We start from the raw sequence: 19318 nt of genomic DNA on the forward strand, positions 1-19318 counted from the left end.
CAAGCACGAAAAAACTTGAAAAACAGGGTGTCAATTGTGTTAGGCTTTGATTTAGGGAGTTGAATTAATCATATTTCAGTCATCCATGGCTTGAAAGTTTCAAACAATCACTCCAGATAGGTTTACATGGACTCTTCTATTCATATTTTAATTGGTTATGAAATTAAACACAATAATACTCCTCCATGAAAACACCTCATTCAGAACAAAAATACCAAAACTGAAAAAAGGGTGGTAAAAATCTTTTCTTTTCTTTTTAACTTTTTAAATATTGCACCAAGTAAAGGACCATTTTTTTCCCCAGGCTGTGTGCTCATGCCCTCCGTCTTGACCAACATGCGTGGTGACATTTATTTAATCTCAGCCTCTGTGCTAAACCAGAAGTCTGGTAAGAGCTTCTTTTCATTCAAACTTTATGAGACTTAACATTATTGGATGCCTAAATAGAAGAAAGAAATACCGAATTCTTTAAAAAAAATGCAAAAACTGAAAAAAGCTGGGGAAGAAACTACTAGAAACTTTTCAGCGCTTCCTCCCATAACAAGTTGATGCAACCCAGCAACTTTTCACAGTTTTAACATTATGGACAAATTAATGGGGGGACGATTACTCTCATGTGTTGCTGATCACAGATCATGTGCAATTGATCACTGATCACAGATCATGTGCAATTTGAGGACAAACTATGTGATTGAGAGCTACTGCTCTGGATCCATCCATCCATCCATTTTTCAACGCTTATCCTTTTGAGGGTCGCGGAGGGGGCTGGAGCCTATCCAAGCAGCCTTCGGGTGTGAGGCGTGGTTCACCCTGGACAGGTCACCAGTCCATCACAGAGCCAACACATTGAGACAGACAACCATTCACACTCACTGCCACACCTACGGTCAATTTAGAGTATCAATCAGCCTCGTCCCCTCTTGATGTCTTTGGACTGTGGATACCCGGTAAGAACAGGGAGAGCATACAAACTCCACACAGAAAGAGAACTTTCTTGCTGTGAGGTGACAGTGCAAACCACTGCACCAATATGCCTACTGCTCTGGATGCTGAAGCTAATGTTAGCATTTCAACTAAGTTTACCTTTCAAAAATGCATGACTCCTTTATTTTAGCTTATGTTTCACTAATGTCACAACGACAAAATAAAAAGACATAACACAGCAATAAGCACAGCAGCAATTAATAGATGATACAGCTCTATCTTGTGTGGATAACACGGAAATGCAGGATGTAAGCACGTGACTCAAGCTAGGCTAAATATATATGCATATAATTGTTTGACCATAGCAGATTAAATCTCAAAAATAGTTGATTTAATGGGAAAGATTTCCATACAAAAAAAGTGTGTACCTAAACCAAGCTTCAGTTATACTGAATACTGTAGTTCAAGTTAAAATCTGTGACAGACTTGTTACATGGACGGTTGGAAATATCTGTAAACCAGTGAAATGACCATTTACTGGGTTTTTGTTAGCCTCCCGTACCTCTGACCACACACACGCGCACGCGCTAACACACACACCTTTGCACTGTTTCCTGGGGGTTAGACAAGGACACAGTCCCCTGTGCTGTCCTTGCCTCTGCTGTACACTGGAGCAGGCCTGCTCCTAGCATTTCTCTCTCTCTCTCTCTCCCTCTGTCTCTCTCTCTCTCACACACACACACACACACACACACACACACACACACACACACATATACACACACACACACACATACACACACACACAGACCCTCACTGGGTGAATGATGATGGGGTGACGCGGGAGAGAGTGGGGCAAGTGGGATGAAGGGGAAAGGAGAGGAGATGGTGAGAGTAAAACGGGGAAGAGGAACATAGGAGACGACTAAGGGTCAACAGCGCTCTTGTCACCACTAATGAGCTTCACGCTAGAGAGACCAAGACCGTTTCCATTCAGGCCTGCTGCAGTGACCACGCTGAGGATTCAGAGGATGCAGCACAGGGAGGAACAAATTAGCAGAATGAACACAGCTACAGAGCAGCAGCTCATCTACCCTCCTCCACACTGCACTGCATTCCACTGTCAACATCAAGGCGAAGTGAGCTTGTTGAGGGAAGGCTATGACAGAAACAGTCGCTGTCCTCCATGCTGCTGTTCCTACAGCGACCAAAGACTGCATCCAAGTACAAGATGCTACACTCTAGTGCTGCTTTAACACCTTGCACACTATTCCCTGGTGTGCTGACAGTGATTTTGAATGTTATGCACCAGAACATGTGATGTGATATACATTGCTGTCAGTAAATGGTGCATCATTATACTTCGCTCAAGTTGATGGTTGCGCTCTCTTTAATGCCCTTTTCACACTCATGTATCCTTTTGGAAGACAAGTGTACAGCATTCAGTTCACTTTGTACCCTTTCTGTCTGTCATATGATTCACTTCTTGCGTTCTGCAGACCAATCCTGTACTTTTGAGGTAACTAATGTACCTTTAAGAGAATATTCTTTCAATTGCACCTGTAAGTATAGAACTACTCATGTACCAAACCTAGATTTTTGAGTGAGAGATCATTGGAGATCACTGCCAAACTAAGTCTGGGTTTTTCTGAGTTTGTTTATACAGCCGTGGCAAACAAACCCACACCCTGTACATTTTGTCAACAACACAGCCTAGTGGAAATGATGCTCAATCCCACATGTCCTCCATGGTGAAACAAATTGGAGACACAGCAAGTTACATTGTAGCACTGAGAGTGCTTTTTAAAATGCAAACAGTACAAAAAAACCCTCCGGTGTTGCTGGTGGGACAGTGTTCACTGGTACGTGGCTGTTGCACATCATCGACACACCGGTTTAAAAACTTTAGATTGGTTCTGAAATGTTTGAAACACTATAATTGTTTCAACTCACTTCTAGCGACAAAACTGCGAGTCTAGTGGGAAACGGGCTTAATTGGGGCTCTTAAACCATAAACACTCCCCACATGTTTTAAATGACAATGATAGTAAGCAAGTATGTTGCTATGGAGTAATGTTCACTGATGTGCACTACACTGAGCAAACACCAAAGATCCAGTCTGCCCCCCCCCCCCCCCAATCTTTTGGGATAGAAAAAGGCAATAAAACCTTCATAATCATTGCAGCATGAATTGCATTACAATGTGTGTGTTTTACAAGTCACTGCAAAGATGTTTATTGGTAACAGAAGCAACTAAAGATAGATTTTGATAGATGAGATTTTAAGTGTCAGCAGCTTTTTAATGCTCTTTAATTGATGAGACGCAAGAGAATAAGAGTAACTGAGGTAAACAGAAAAGGAGTGAGAAAGAAAGAGAGAGAGAGAGAGAGAGAGAAAGATGTTGACAACTTTCTCTCTGAAGAGACAAATATCTCAGGCATCTCCTCATCCAATGCTGGCATAAACACTTTGCTCCAATCCCATGGAGAATGAGTAGGTGTTTGCGGGTATTTCTGCAGTCTGTACATCCGTGTGTGTGTGTGTGTGTGTGTGTGTGTGTGTGTGTGTGTGTGTGTGTGTGTGTGTGCCTGCTTGCATGTGTGTTTTTGCATGTTAAACATAGCTTGTGTCTCAGGTCCCCTATGGGGAAAATAATGTTGAAGAGAGAGTTGCACACTTCTGAGACACCAGCTGCTGATGCAATGAACAACAAGACTTGCAGAGTAGAAAAATGCATTTAATTACGTCAGGGTTGGTTGGAGTGTGTGTGTGTGTGTGTGTGTGTGTGTGTGTGTGTTTGTGTGTGTCTTATTATAATAAAGAAAGGAGATGAGAATGTCCTGCCAAACTTGGAATGAAGAACTCGACATGCACACAAAAACTCTCCTAAACACACACACACACACACACACACACACACACACACACACACACACACACACACACACACACACACACGGTCCCCTGGCCTGTGTCCAGGTGTTTGTTGTGACTTGGCGTTGGAAGCAGAGAACAGTACTGGTTGGCCTTTAGTTTCCCCCAGTGAGCCAATATCTGCTCTCTAATTGGTTGTTAATGAGCAAATGTGTGTATTTGCATGTCAGTTGAGTATGAGAAAGGAAAAAGACAGCAAGGCTTTGTGAGTGCAACAGGGCAGGGATTGCAGCGGAGGTTTGAAACATCTGTCTTACAGACTGGGCCAACTGAGACTTTGACCTGCTTACATACACAAATTCTGTATACTATATATATGTAGAATAGAAGACAGAAAATTGCATCGCCTCTTCAAGACACACACACATACACACACGCACACACATAATGGACTTCTTGCAGATATCTGGTCTGCTCTAAACGCAACTAATCTGCATCTCATATCCACACAGACACAGACACAGACACACACACACACACACACACACACACACACACACAATGCTGTCACACCAGTCTTTGATTGCTGGTGTTGATACAGGTACAATTATTGGATGCAAAACAATGCAAAAGTTCAATTTTAGTAAGAACTGGCTTTTGAGTAAATGTCATAGGCTGAACGTGCTGGTCAGAGTTCGTTAGCATGATCAACTGTCCAGTGTTATTCACAACAACCGTAGTGGAGCCAAACACTGGGGCACAGTTCAAGAATGATTACTGTCTGTTCTTAATGGTGCCTTTTTTTGGGGCTCCTGGCGCCGGCGCTATGGTGCTGGTCACCATTACCAGACGTTGGCTCTGATGGGTTGTTTAAGAAAGATGCTAAGTGCCATTCAACAAAACTCCTTCAGCATCAGTATCAGCTAAATGATTATTTCCAACAATGTTACTGGCCATAGGAGAAAACATTTATACAATAGGAAGTTTATATTTCAAAACAGATGAAATCAATTGTTAAATTTGGATGGTGAGATTATCACAATTGATTTTTGGGAGAAATTTCATATTTTTGGTTTCACAAGAGTAGGCTACCAAAGGATTAGCTTGAGTTGAATGGATTTGTTTGTATCGTACTAGGATGTAGAACAAATAACTGACTAATCCATCAAAATAAAATTAACCTCCAACTATATGAATATTGGATGAATCATTTCAATTTTGTTTAATATTTGCAGGTTTTAGACTCTTAAATAGAAGGACTTGCCACTCGTCAAGTTTTATGGGTTTTAGACAAAAGATCTGACTTGAAAACGTCACTTCAGACTCTGAGAAAGAGTTTTTTTCAAAACCTTGTGACATTTTATAGTCTTCACGAGTCTGATTGATCCATGACAAAAATGACTGTCTTTGAACGATTGTGTATGACGCGGGATGTGAAGAAAACATATAAACTTCAGCAAAAATTCAGACACCTTCAACACAATAACTACACATAACATCTATACACACATCCAACACACATTATGCCAGAAGTAGAAAGAACAAGCAACATTTTCTAAAACAAGCTTTTAGAATTAGTGCTGTGAAAATGATATTAGGGAAAAAATTAAAAGTCAGTACTGAGAGGAGAACCAGGGGAAGCAAGCCAGAAGCTGATGAACTACTTCCTCTAATATTCCGATGCAGCTGTGGTTGATGGCAACAGCCGCAGGACGGACTTGGCTGATGCCAGAAGACTTCAATACCTGCCTGACCTAACATTTACATTTGAAATGGCATAAAACTCATTTATCTCACAAAAAATATCCAACTCAACTCCAGATTTGTTAATCGTGATTAGTTATTCTAATAAATGCTGAAAATGCTCCATGATCCTAATTCAAGTGGCATTCATTCAAATGGCAAATATCTTTTTTTTTTTTTTAATCATTTAGATGACAGGAAACTTCCTGTGCTTGACTTTTGCGTGCAGAACATGGCATCATTAGCTTCGTTCATCGGGGAGAATGTTCTTTGAGTTCAGGAGTGGAGGGAAGGCACTTCGTCATTTCAGCATCTGTTGTTTTGGCTTGGGTGAAATGAGGAGTATTAAGTTGGAGATGGAGGGAGAGCCTGGCGGCAAGGAAATTTGCTCTGGTGGAACGAAAAGCTGCGGGCAGCAGAGAGAGAGAGAAAGAGAGAGCGTGAGACATGAGAGAGAGAGAGAGAGAGAGAGAGAGAGAGAGACTTCAGGCCCATAGGTCAGAGTCAGAGCAGTAGCTGGGACACCAGGAGATCAACATTTATTTTGCAGCGACATTTATTCCACAAAGTTTCTTTGCTCTTTTGGTTTAGTCATTCTCTACCTTCATACTATAAATTCTCTCCCTGTATCTTGTTTTCTACCATTCTTTCATTGCTTCATTCTTTTCCATCATTTCCTCAGCCCTTGTGATGGAAAACAGATGTGCCTCTGCATGGAGATGAAACACAATTTAAACAAACAACCCTCAGAATGTTGCTGACCTGCAACCCTGAGATACCCAGACATCACAATGGCGCGGTAAAATCCGTGCATATTTTTACGTATCACATTCACAAGTGTGTTTAGCACATGTTCATCTCTATTCCTCTTTATAGTGATACCTTAAGTCAACAATTCACCCCTCGAATCTGTCATGGTTCTTTCCCATCTCCTCAGCTGCTCTGAGAAGAACGGCGGACTACCACATACTTGCTCCATCACATGTGGGGTCGTTGGCTAAATCTTTTGACCTGTGAGGAGTTTCTCCTGAAGGATGTATAAGATGGAGGACTGTACTATTCCCATCTGTTCCCCCTGGAAAAGCCAGTCCATGATCAGGAACACATACCCTCATCCAGTTTTCAATCCGCAGACAGGCATACAGGACAGGACTAACTCTAAAACAATGACGGAAAAAAACGACAGCAAGATTGTTCACCTCTCCTCTACTCTTCATTGAAATTTCTCTCCAGGCCAAGCAATAATCCCTTGACTTCTCATTTGTTTAACGTCTTCCTCTCAAAAGTCAACACATCCACTTTCTTTATCCCCTTAACATAAAGATCAATGCATGCAAGGACCCAGCGCCAACATTTGTCACACTCAATATACCTTTTTCACTTTTTTCTTGTTGAGGACGGTGAATGGAGACAACGGTTAGTTGTGTCGTTCATTTTCACTCCGGTTCCCCTTGTCAGTTCTGGGTCACAACTTCACAAAGGTGTGCAGCAAAAACAAAGTAGTGAAGCGTTGAGGCAGAGCTGGGGATCAGTGTGAAGTGAGGGATCTACTCCAGCACTCCGGTCGGACATATGGGTTAATGTGTCACAGCGGGACAGCGCATCACCTCACCCCACATATCCCTCCATCAACAGAGCTAATTCCACATGGAAAGCTCCAGTCTGGCGTGTCACTTCTCTGGCACGGTAGATATTTGTTGACAGCAGTGCCGCGCAGGATTTCAACATTCTGCCTGCTGCAAATGTGAGGTTTTGTCTTTGTATTGTAATTAAATATGGGATTGTGAGCTTCTATATGACATCAAGCAGCATCTCAACTGAGGATTCCATATACAGATTTCGCTTTAATGCAGAATATATTGCGATCAAGAATCTGCTTTACAAGCTTGTTGATATTGTACCAGGCTTTCAAAAATTTTTCATCCTGCTATTCTTTTCAAGATGCTGTTCTTCCTGTTGGCGTTCTCTTACAGTGAGCACAGACAGAGCATCTTCATGGGCACCTCTTTTTTGGCGCAGGAGCTGGTACATGCAATCAGGTGTTGCCAGGATTCACAGGCTGGGTGTAGTAGAATAATTAATGTATATGCAGAGGATGAGGGGGAGTTAATCCCAAAAAAGGGGGGCAGCAAATTTACGAGCAAACATTATTTGGATGAATCGACAGCAAAGTAAGCAGCTAAATGGTTCTATTTTCACTCGGAAGAAAATATCAAAAATTTTAAAAAGTGATATACTTAGTCTTACAATAAAAATTATATCAGTTTACCTGGTTTGTGGTTTCTGCTATTGTCACTGCCTGCTCGATCCACAATCAGATTTGAGTATTCAGCCAGAATACAGTCCTGGATCAGATATTTTGGAAATGGGCCCAAGTAAGATGCTTTTACATCTGTTACGACTATTATCATTATAATAATTATCAATATTATTACTATTATTATTACAGAAATAATGTGGTTTTTTTATTCAACAGGTGAAGACTCAAGAGAGCCATCAAACAGGGCTCAGTGGGATTTGTCATACACTAAAGGTTTTTGCCAGACCTGAAGTGAAGATAATGTGGTTATGTGGTACTTGCCTTAACCATAACCAGGACGACCTTTACAAGCATTAATGTATTCTTAATTGTATCCATCTGCCTGAGTAGATAAATAGATACTGTAACACTTTGTTGTGGGGACACATCTGTGACTTTTGGCCTGCATTTACCAAATTTACACAAACATCACATTTGGCACATTTGCCAAACTGTTCTTTCTATATAACACAAACCAGATGATGCTCTTAAAGCCACGCTGCCCATCTGAGCACTGCAGACTATAATCTGTGTAATCTGAACTAAAGCCTTCCCTGACAGCCATAATCCAATTATAACAGACCACTACGGGAATTCACCCAAACATCTGAGACTGTAATATGCTGTCCTGCTGCATGGTGAAGGTGGTAGGCACAGACAGACACACAGAGGAATGTGTGCTTAGAATTTATATACACAGTTGGAGAGCCACATTTACACATGACTGCACACACACTCAAGAAACGGCTCACCAAATTGATATATATTCTTGGTTAAAGACAAAAGGTGCCTTTTCGTTCAATTTCAGCACTGCTTCATGTGATTTTTGAAAGGGACAATAACACGACTTAGAAGTAACATTTTAAAAGACTTTTTCCAGCTATAGATCACTTGAAAAACAGATGTAATATTTTACAATGATCTATTTCCACTTAATAGTTTGACTACTGGAAAATGGAAAAAAAGAAAAATATCACCCCCAACTTACAGAATCTTTTCACCATATCTGTAACCAATTTACATACATGTAGGCTGTTCTACATGATCTCCTTTGATAATTAATATTCTTGCATTTCTACTTGCTCACTAAGCCTCCCCCAAAACTGTCTCGAGCCCCCCTGGAGAGCCCCACCTCGCGCTTTGATGGAGAACTGATGAATGAACAAATTTGTTAGTACAAACACATATGCATACATTCATGTATGTCAAGACCCAACACAAACACATGCTTATGCCAGCACGGCATTAATGCCCATCAATAAATAATTACACTCTTCATTAGATGCCGCAGGTCAGCAGTTTGAGAATGTTTTCCTGGGTGACCAACAAGGGTTTATGTAAAGAGAAGAAATCATGACCCAGTTAACCAGCTACAGGAGAATATCATTAGTCTTTGTGACAGGAAAAACACAACAAATGCTTATTAACAGTGTTTTTGTCATTCCATACTCTCATTGTTCTATGACAAACTTAAAACAGAATGTTTGGTAAGGTATTAATTTTAAAATATGACCCAAACACATGTGTTCTGTATTGTTGAAGGTTTCTCTTCCTTGTCAATAAAATAATCTCATTCAGATTAGTGGCAAATTTCCAAAAACGAAGGTCACTTCAGGCCACAGACTCACAGTTTTAAGTCGCTACAAGCTCCAAAACACCCCAAATCCATAACAAGCTGACACGCTCCTGAGCCCAAAGCAGCAATTAATCCATTTTGTCATGTGCTACAGTTAACAATGAGCACCACTGTAAACAAGCAGTTTGATCTAGAAAGATTTCACAGCAAGGTGGGCATCACATGACCTCAGCTGGAGGCTTAGAAAGTATCAGAAGACAAAAACATATGGAGAAGTGTTACAGCTGAAGTCATTAAAATGCCTCCAAGTATGTAGCATTTCGCTGTGTCATGCATCAAAATGTCTCAAGACGCAACAGAGAAAAAGCACCTCATCAAAATGTGTTTCCCCCCCAATGAGCTGGAGACAGCATTTGAAAGCAACTCACCCCGGCGCTGCATGAATTTATCACTGCACCACCAAATAGACAGACAAAAAAAGGTCTATTTATACAAGTCCTCATACTGTAGTTGTTTGAAACGAGGGAAAAATTCAAAATATGACATGAAATCTGAGAAATTTTGGCTCCCGTGATTTTATTTTGTAGGTGTATTATGAATCATTAAAAGGGATTTTATTCATTTACCGCTATTTATTTAGGTGCCATCTTAATATATATGATAAGCATTCAAAAGGTAATTAGATCTGAGGGTTTTCTGTCTGTGGGAGGATTCTGAGAGTTCTCTATCGCTGACTACTGCAGATTCCTATTTCAAAGCTTTATTTCTAAATCCAGAAACATGTCCTCAGACAAACTTCACCAAAAGTATTTTATGTTAACAAGTCAGATTAACACATATCAGATGACCCAAGTCAATCACACACCTTCAAGTAAACCTTCCTTAAGACTGAACTCCTGAATGTATCGTCCTACACGAACAGTTGATTCCTGTCTAGGATTGTGAAGCTTCTCCTTCCCTTTATTGCTGGTGTGGTACATCGCAAAAAGGGGACATTACAGCAGACTTCAGATTGACAGTAGACAGCATGCTAGCAAAAACAGGTTTACAGGCTACGAGTGACTTAACAGGCTACTGTTGTCTCCACAGTGTTTCTGTCTCTCCCTCTCTGCTCCAGCATTCCCCCAGAGGACATGTGGCAATCTCAGTCAACACAATGGGATCTGACCTCATGGTACAATGTGAAATCACCATCTTCAGTTCCACCTCACTCACACTTACTGTGCATTTCCTCGGTTTTACACTTTTCTAAGCGGCACCTGAAAAGTGCCAAATGTACACGTGAAACACAAATTCAGAAAAAGTCACTGTGACTGGAAACCAACGTTGAACTCATTCACAGAGGCTTGTTGCTTGGCTGTTTTTAAAGATTGTTCATTTTGTGCTCAGATGATCAACAAGGACGGTTTCATACTCATCCAAGCCAACTGGATGTAACCCAAAAGCATGCCACAAGACAATGTATTTAATAAAAACAAGATTAGTAAATGCCTAAAATAGACTCTGCCAATTTGTTGTTTTTAAAAACAAAAATAAATCTACAAAAGGCTGAGGTAAATCAGGCATTACTGCAGATAATTTGTCAGACTCACTCATTCACATTACTAGCAGCTTTGAACATTGTAAACAAAAAAAAATGGTGTTCTTCTTCTAAGCAAAACATTGCTATGACTATCAGGGGAACATTAGCCTTCATGATGTAAGTGCAGCAACTGGAGCCTTGATATTCCCCACCCAGAAGGCCCAAAGCATGATGCAATGTGGGTGATCCGTCCATTGAGGCGCAAGCTAACATTAATGAGACTGAAGATACAATAGAGAGAGAGAGAGAGAGAGAGAGAGCGAGAGAGAGAGAGCGAGAGAGAGAGCAAGAGAGAGAGCATAAAGCATTGAATAGACAAACACGCAAAGGCACACACACAGGCGCGCGCACACGCACGCACACACACACACACACACACACACACACACACACAAACACACACACACACACACACACCAGTTACCAGCTGCCTGGAAGACTGAATACAAAATGCCACAAAAATAGCCAGTAATCCTGGCCAGCAGTGATCAACGCTGATAAATATTAATAAACACTATTATGCTCAAAGAAAAATAGAGAAAGAAGAGAAGGACAGAGGTAGAGAATGAAAAAAGAAAGCAAACAGTAGAACAGTTGTCTTCTTGCTTTCTGTTATTGTACGTAATTTTGCCTCAGACATCCACCATAGTGTTTTTTGCAGACAACACAGACTCACGTGCTCGCACACTAACACTCTCTCTTTATTATGATCGGCCTATTTTATTCTGTTTGTTTTGTTCCTATTCTTTTAAGGCCAGGATAAGAGGTGGGCGCGCGCGCACACACACACACACACACAAATGAGCACTCACAGAAAGGCAGATACGCAGAAAAAAGGAGATAAAGTGAGTCCTCACACACATACACATGCAGACCGAGGATAGTATCTCTCTCTGTGTCTGAATAAATCTCATTAGTCATTCTGGGGTTGTAGCATAGCCGGGTCAGCCTGCTTACAGAGCTGTAGAGTTGGACGGCAGCCCACAGTCGACGAAGGTCACCCACCACTCAGTTTAACTCCCAGAGGACTAACGCTGGCCTCTCAACGACAATGAGGGAACAAAAAGATGCAAAGGGGGGGACCTGTGTTTTGAGGCACACCTGCTATGGCATGGAGTTGTAGAAGGAAATGCTCACCCATGAAAATGTACTTGAGACAAATAAAAACACACCTGCAGTGCAAGTAATATTCAAGTCAACTGGTCTAAAGCAACTCTAGCAGCTATTTGTTTTCAAGGTTTGCACGCACTTTTTCTAACTTGTCTTACGTCGATCTTGTGAAATACATGTACATGCCACCGATCCATCTCAGGAGGTCACATGATTAATTATATGAAGAGGGTCTGTGGGTAGTTCAGGGGTTTCAAATCCCTGAAGGATACCCACCAACGTGTATCCGGCCAAACCTACCTCTGCCAAATGGTGATTGAAAAGCACAAATCAGGGGAAGGTACAGGAGACCATCCAAGTAACTGAACATCCTTCAGGAGTTCAGTTAAATTGCTAATTAAGATTAAAAAAGTGGATGGGACAGCTGGTAGAGTGTTAATAGCAGGCTGACTTTAAGTTCTGAGTGACTTTGCAAGAAAACGGTTTGTGAATGTTTCAGTCTCAACTATAAATTCATGTGCGTGCAAAGTGTTTTGGTGCTTTAGGATAGAGACAAAACCTTATTCAAATCTCTTAGGCTGGCATCGCTACGTTGGACCACGACAAAGATGAAACTACAGAGAATTTCAATGGATGTTTTATAAATTAACTTCTTCACAAAGTTCAGACACTTTTCAATCACAAGTAGTCTATGCGCAACTGCGCATTGATCCAATATTGATATGGGTTCTGGCTCAAATATCTGGATCCATATTGGTGGCAACAGGCCGATGATCCATTATGATTTGGCACTGTAAATAAATAGAATGGAAGGGCTAAAGCAGGTCTTATGCTAACCTTTGAAAATTCCATCTGTTGCTGGCTAATGTCCTGTCGTTGTTCAGTAAAACAGTCTACATCGGTACTCTAAAGGCTCCCAAATCAATAAGGTCTGACTTCATCAATCCTGCTGGCTTAGCAGATTCTATAACAACGCTGCACAAGTAAAGATTATGTGAGAGTCATGAAAATAAGTGTGGTGTGGGAGGATATAACATCACATTATTAAAAACAGAGGAGGGGAGAGAAAGTAATGTAAATATACAGCAAGGGTGAAGTTAGCTTAGCAACTACAGACAAGCTAGAAAGAGAAGCTTCGATTTCCAGACAGAATTTTTGAGAATATACTCTCAAAGCCAACTTTGACAAAACTGCAATAGTAATAAAGTACTGCTGCTTTTATTCTGCAGGTGAAATCATGGCACTTTTAAGAGTTGGGTTTTTTTGTTTTTTAAGGGAAACTTCAGTTACCTACACACTGTATCAGTTACCCTCCTGTTTCCCCATACTGGCAAGCAATCGAGCAGTATTACCTCAACTTGTCTTTTGAATCAGGGCTGTATTTAGGTTCCCACCTGACACTTTCACAGAGGCAACGGGCTGTCACTGCTCTCGTCAGGAAACACTGAACACGCCTGTACAAGGAGATGATAAATTCATCACGGTGGAGTCCCAGAGCGGTTGCTGCTGACATGACCTTGATCGATCGCAGGCAGAACGACAGATGGCCATAAAGGACAATCATGTAACTGTATGCTCATTAGCATAATTGCAAGCATATACAGTACACTTTAGACTACAAGGCCACATGGTGCTCTGGCCTTGTGACAGAGATGTAATGATCTTATTGTCTTTCATGAGCCGTGACACGTCTAAAAAGAAAATGAAATTAGCACAAATAGCAAGAGTATGCTGAATGGGCTTCAGTTGTTTCAATATACATATTGTCATTATCCAGCTGAGCAGACAGTGACCTTGTTCATTCAGCATGGACACCTAACTGGCCTGAATGTGTCTGAGGCATACCACCAATGAATGGCTTCATGCAAGAGATTAGGCTTATCGACCATTCAGAAAGAGACACAAGTGTGATCTCTAGAGCTGCCATTAAAATACAAAACCTGCTGCACCGTTTCAAAAATAATTCTGCTCTCCTGCCTTCTTCAACCTCTGTAGTCCACCCTCCCAACGTCCTTTCATTCCCCATCAATCTGCTCGCTTCTTTCATTGCATCATCCATTCCCTCCACATTGTGTTTTCAGATCACATCCAGGCGCTGGCTTTACACACTAAGTCACTCTATACCTCATCACTCAGTGGAAAGTCAAGAAGAGGGCAGCGAGAGATGGTGAAAGAACGAGGGCTTGCAGGGGGAGGGACAAGAGGGAAGAGGCCAAAGAGGAGCGAAGTGAGCAGGATTGTAAAAATGAGATATGTTCAAGTTTACTACATTAAAGACAGGAGAGGTCAGGGGATGAGTTCGGGGGTCGGAAACGGAGAGAAGAATGGGAAGATGAAAGAAGAGGCAGAGGGAGAATGGGGTTAGAAAAATTAAAGGAAATCTTATGCAAATGACTGGGCTCCAGTGCAAGGAGGAGCTGGAGCAGCAGAGAAAGGAAGATAGAAACACAGAGGTGGAGAGTAGTCAAGAAATTTATGGCAGGTTGTTATGGAGCACCGACTGAATAACAGAAGGTGAGACCATGTAAATTATTCATGAGGATACAGGGGCATGTGCACATGTACGCGTCTGTGTGGGAGACATGTGGGTGACAGGACCAGGTGAAACAGAGACACATTTTGTGTCTCTGGAAACCCATTGGACTGCTCATCTATGGGAGTTCCCAACCGATGGACAGTCTGGATTATTCCAACTACTGTATATCGACAAGGAGGCAGCTGTGCTTCCTGCACCATCCTGCAGGATTAATTCATGAATTCACACCTGCCTTGCTGAGTTGGTTGAATCAAATTCTCGTGCCTTTTCCTGTTGGTAAGTTTAATTTGGGCAGATCTGAAACCAGCAAGCACACTCCCTATACGGACCAAAGCCACCGAACAGAGACTTTGATGAGGAGGCAGCCTCGGCCAGCTTGCAAATGAACTCTGCATGGTTCACACATGGTTCATCTGTGGTGTGAACATGATCCAAACTTGAAAAGAATCAAAGACAGCTCAATTCCACAAATTTGAGCCCAACGCCTTCTGTACCCAGATATGTTCTGCATGTTAAGAAGTTGCAGGGCTCCCAGATTGTAGTCGATTTTATGGTAGAACCGTAGAAGGACCGTGTGTTGACCAACTTTTCACAGGAGCAGTTTGCCAAAAATGCACTTAACTGTTGAGTAGATGCTCATCTGCAGTATTCAACAGGAAAATAATGACATCTTTAAATATGTATTTTTGTGTATGTTTAGCTGTAAAATGCGAATGTTTGACACTTGGCCACCATGGCTTAGCCATTGTTGACTCATGGCTGAGTCCAAACTGTACGTCAGTTTGTGCTGATTCTTCTGAGGAGCAACAGCTAAAAAAAGATAATCAAGGACTTGATCACTGTACAATGATTAAACTGTGATTTCTTTCTTTGAACGCAGCGACATGGCTATGGTTCTGCAGGTACACTGTAGAAATGAGCCATTCGGTGAAGTAGCAGTAGTCATGCATTAACTGGGAAAGACCCCGGTCCTGCTCATGGAAATCATGGCAACTGTAATGTATTTGCTGCCAACATATTACTATATACTACTTTAACTCAGGATTAAAAATTGTACAAATGACATGGACATCAAATGGGCAATAACACCACAGATTTTCTTGTGATTGGTCAAACCATAAGAAAATTAGTTGCATGTTTGGTTTTGTTGCACACCTGAGAGTTGAGGTAAGCATGAGGCTGATGTAAGTCTTTGATTCAAATCTTGATGGTTGAAAGTGTTTGCACTGGTTTGGTGTCTATTCTGTCCCCCCACAAAGAAGCTGCACCGAATTTCTTAACATTAATGTGCATTTACAGATATCCCTCTGACAGACCATTTTCAGACTTGCTTGAATTGAACACCATGACCACTAAAATACTTTTTGCGAGTAAAGAGTGCACAACCTCTACTTGGCGGACACTAATAAAGCGAACAAACATATGCAAGCACAACACAAAACCCTTTAATTCATGAAAGGATCAGGGTCAAACACTCACCGAGTTGATGCAGGCCAGTTCCTTGTTGAGCAGCCAAGGCAGGGAGAGTTTCCCCTCTCCTCTGTAGCACGACTGAATCCTCTCTTTAATCTTCTCCTTTATCCTTCTCATTGTGAACAGACACAGAGCCGACTCCTTGGGCGGCTTAGCTCTGTTTTTCTGACCCTGCGCGAATACCGTAAAAAGTACCTCCTCATGCTCTTGAATACCGAGCGAACGTGCCAAACGGGTTCCTGGTCGGGCCAAATAAGCATCCTGAACCAAGCGATACTCCACTCCGTCCTTGGTGCAGCCAATAGGGAACTCAACATAGGAGTAGAATTTGGGATCGTCTACACACAGACGAACAATTTTAGAGGTAAAGAACTGTTCGCTGCTGGCATCTGGCGAGGTGAGCTGTGTGTCCAGCTGTAAAGTGAGATAATATACAAACTGTTCACTGTTGAAGCCATAGATGTAATAAATGTCAAATGCAGGGAACTTGGAGAGCGTGTCTGAGGGAATCTTCAGCTGTGAGGAGACAAACTCATCCTGATAGACAAAGCTGAACATGTCAGCATTCTCTTCATTAGACATCAACTTGCGGCTCGACAGTGTTGGGAAGTACTCTGATTTTCCATCAATGGGAGTGCCGACAAAAAGTTTCCCACCACCACCAAAAAGGTCCGGGGAAATCACGACTCCTGACATGGTGCCTGCTTCAGCAACACTGGATAGATAATGCTCTTTACGGTGGTGGGGTTCGCCAAGCTTGAACAAATCATCCAGACGGAGAAATTGGCAGATTCCCTGGGAAGTGCTCCCACAGGCAATTAAGCGGTTGTGGGCAGCATCAAGTAGCAGGAGTTTATTGACATTGGAAGTCTGCACCAGCTCGTGGGGGCAGGACTGGACACCAGGCGGAGGGTAACAGCGAGGGTTATCTGTGACAGGGCCGGTTACATGGCTTCGTAGCTTGGTGAGGTTGCTTGAGAGCTTGTAGATCCAGTTGACAGCGCCCAGGTAGACTTCGCCAGTTTTGTTGTGAACCACTAAATGTGTAAGACCACCTTCAGGGGGAGAAAAGGAAAGGAGCGACGAGGAGGGAGAAGTAGAAGTAAAGGGCACTGACAGGGAGAGGAGCAGGACAAAGAAGGGGAGGATGAGAGGGCGCGGGGTGAGGTGGGAGGACATGGCGGTGAAGGGAGGGGAGGTACGAGTGTGCGGATATTCCTGTGTGTCCTCTGCTGGGTCGTTCAGTGCTTTGTAGGACTGCAGGGTACGATGACACAAAAGAAGTCAACTTCCTCTTCTTTTATCCACTGTAGTTTTTATAACCTCATCCCCTGTTCTCCAGCTTTGTCTGCCGCGAGCTCTGAGAATGAGAAAGAAAGAAAGACACCTTAGCAAACATTCATCATTCCAATCATTTCTTGCAAAATAATACAATACTTAAAATTCACCCAAAGCCTCAGACTCAGAGTCCAAAAAAACAACAAATGAGGGCACTATCGGCTTTTTTATTGACTTCTCAACTCATGACTCGCACCACTGCGGAGTGCATCTTTTAAAAGAAGACAGGGCCAAATATTGCTCCTCTGTGTATCGATTGTCTGGGGGTATTGAAGGATCCAGCAGACAAAGTGCACATACACACAAAATACAGACACACATTGACGATGCATGAAAAAGCACCTTTGGTATGTCAGAAGGTAAATATAGTAACACATACGCATTGAGCACATAAGAAAGAACTACCCACACACACAAAAGAAGACAGTGCTGATGTGCAGCATGTTGATAACAGGTAAACATCCATAACTTACAAGCAGAGCTGCAGGGAGAATCCTATAGTTTATTTACTACAGAGAAACAGAGCAGAGAAATGCAGGAGGTTTGTATCTAAAGGGGGAGAGAAGCAAGCAAGCCAATAAAAAAGAATAGACAGTGAGAGAGGGGTGAAAAGTGAAAGCTATTTGGCTCTGGACCAGTTCAATCTAAAGGTGGCGATGATGGTGATGCTATGTGTGGGAAAGAAAGAGATGAATTGAAACCAAAATCTATCAAACGCCAAATGTGGGTAGATTTTCCACTAATCTTGTAAATTTGTGAGGTTTTTCAGCCATACTGTAATATTCAACTGACTGGAAACTGAAGCTTTGGTTACTGACTTAAAGAATGAGATCCATGGTTTAAACAGCCAAAATCAGTTTCCTCTAGAGGACCCAAGAGGTACTTTGAGGTAAAATAGACTAGTAATAGCTTGTTCAAACACATGCAGAGCCCCACAGGGATGATGCATTGGTGGAGGCTTACCTGGAGTTGAGCATCACTATGACTTCCCTAAACCACTAGTTGGTGGGATTTTTACATTTCTGAGGTCTGTGGTAGACAACGTTTAAGATGTAAAACTTAAGTTCTGCACCACTTTATGGTTTTTGAAGTGCTAATGCAATTGTTAGAAGTATAAAGCTAAAGTAGAGAAGTCCCGCACATCCCATAAATAGGTGCTGGACTAAACATTGATATAGAAAGGCAAAAACGAGTCCGCACACATCAGCTCCCTTTTGTGCATTTATTTTAGCACATCACCATACAGCGATGTTTCGAGCGTTGCCGCTCTTCTTCAGGCATGAAGCGACTCTTTTTTGCCTTTCTAGAAGTATAAAGCTAACATTAGGCTATGGCTACACTGTGAATGCATGACTTCAGCGAGAGCATGACCAGCTTTGCGCTGCTTCTTCTTTAGTTAGTTTAGTTAATGCTGTATTAACTGACAGGTTTTATTCCATACAACAAAGCTTTAAATATGTTCAGCCAGTATTAATCACAGAACTTATTTCAGGCATTTTAATGAAAATGTATTCAAAATTCCTGTTGGCTTTGAGGTGGGAAAACTGATTCTTCAACAATGCCAACATGTTTCTAGGTTTTAGGACTCATTGCTACGCCATACAATAGTGGATCCCTTTAAGACTACTCAACTTGCATTATCGGCTGGCATTGATTATGGTTGACAAATATCAATGAAATGGGCTGAAACAATTGGTACACAAAAGGCAATTTATTATTTTGGCCAGTACAAATATGCTTGGCCTCTTTTGCAGGTTAAACCTTAACTCCGGACACTGGCAACAGACCATCCATTTATTTTCCATTCCTTCTCCATCTGCACATCAATTTCCTAAAGCAGCTTGTCCGGTGGTTAAGAACTTA

The 19318-nt window shown here is 41.9% G+C and overlaps 1 protein-coding gene across 4 annotated transcripts in view; it reads right to left on the bottom strand.

The window, feature by feature from the left end:
• plxna1a (plexin A1a) overlaps positions 1-19318 on the bottom strand; it is a 263617-nt gene that overhangs the window by 209320 nt on the left and 34979 nt on the right. For all 4 annotated transcript variants that reach the window (XM_086214083.1, XM_086214081.1, XM_086214082.1 and 1 more), the window contains exon 2: positions 16124-17477. In XM_086214083.1, coding sequence (XP_086070209.1) covers positions 16124-17296 — 1173 coding nt within the window. In that variant the 5' untranslated portion in view covers positions 17297-17477. The remainder of the gene's footprint in view (positions 1-16123; positions 17478-19318) is intronic.

Source organism: Aulostomus chinensis, chromosome 9 (genome assembly GCF_037954235.1).
Source record: "Aulostomus chinensis isolate RoL2024-O1b breed Wild chromosome 9, RoL_Achi_v1.0, whole genome shotgun sequence".
Classification (NCBI taxonomy): domain Eukaryota; kingdom Metazoa; phylum Chordata; class Actinopteri; order Syngnathiformes; family Aulostomidae; genus Aulostomus; species Aulostomus chinensis.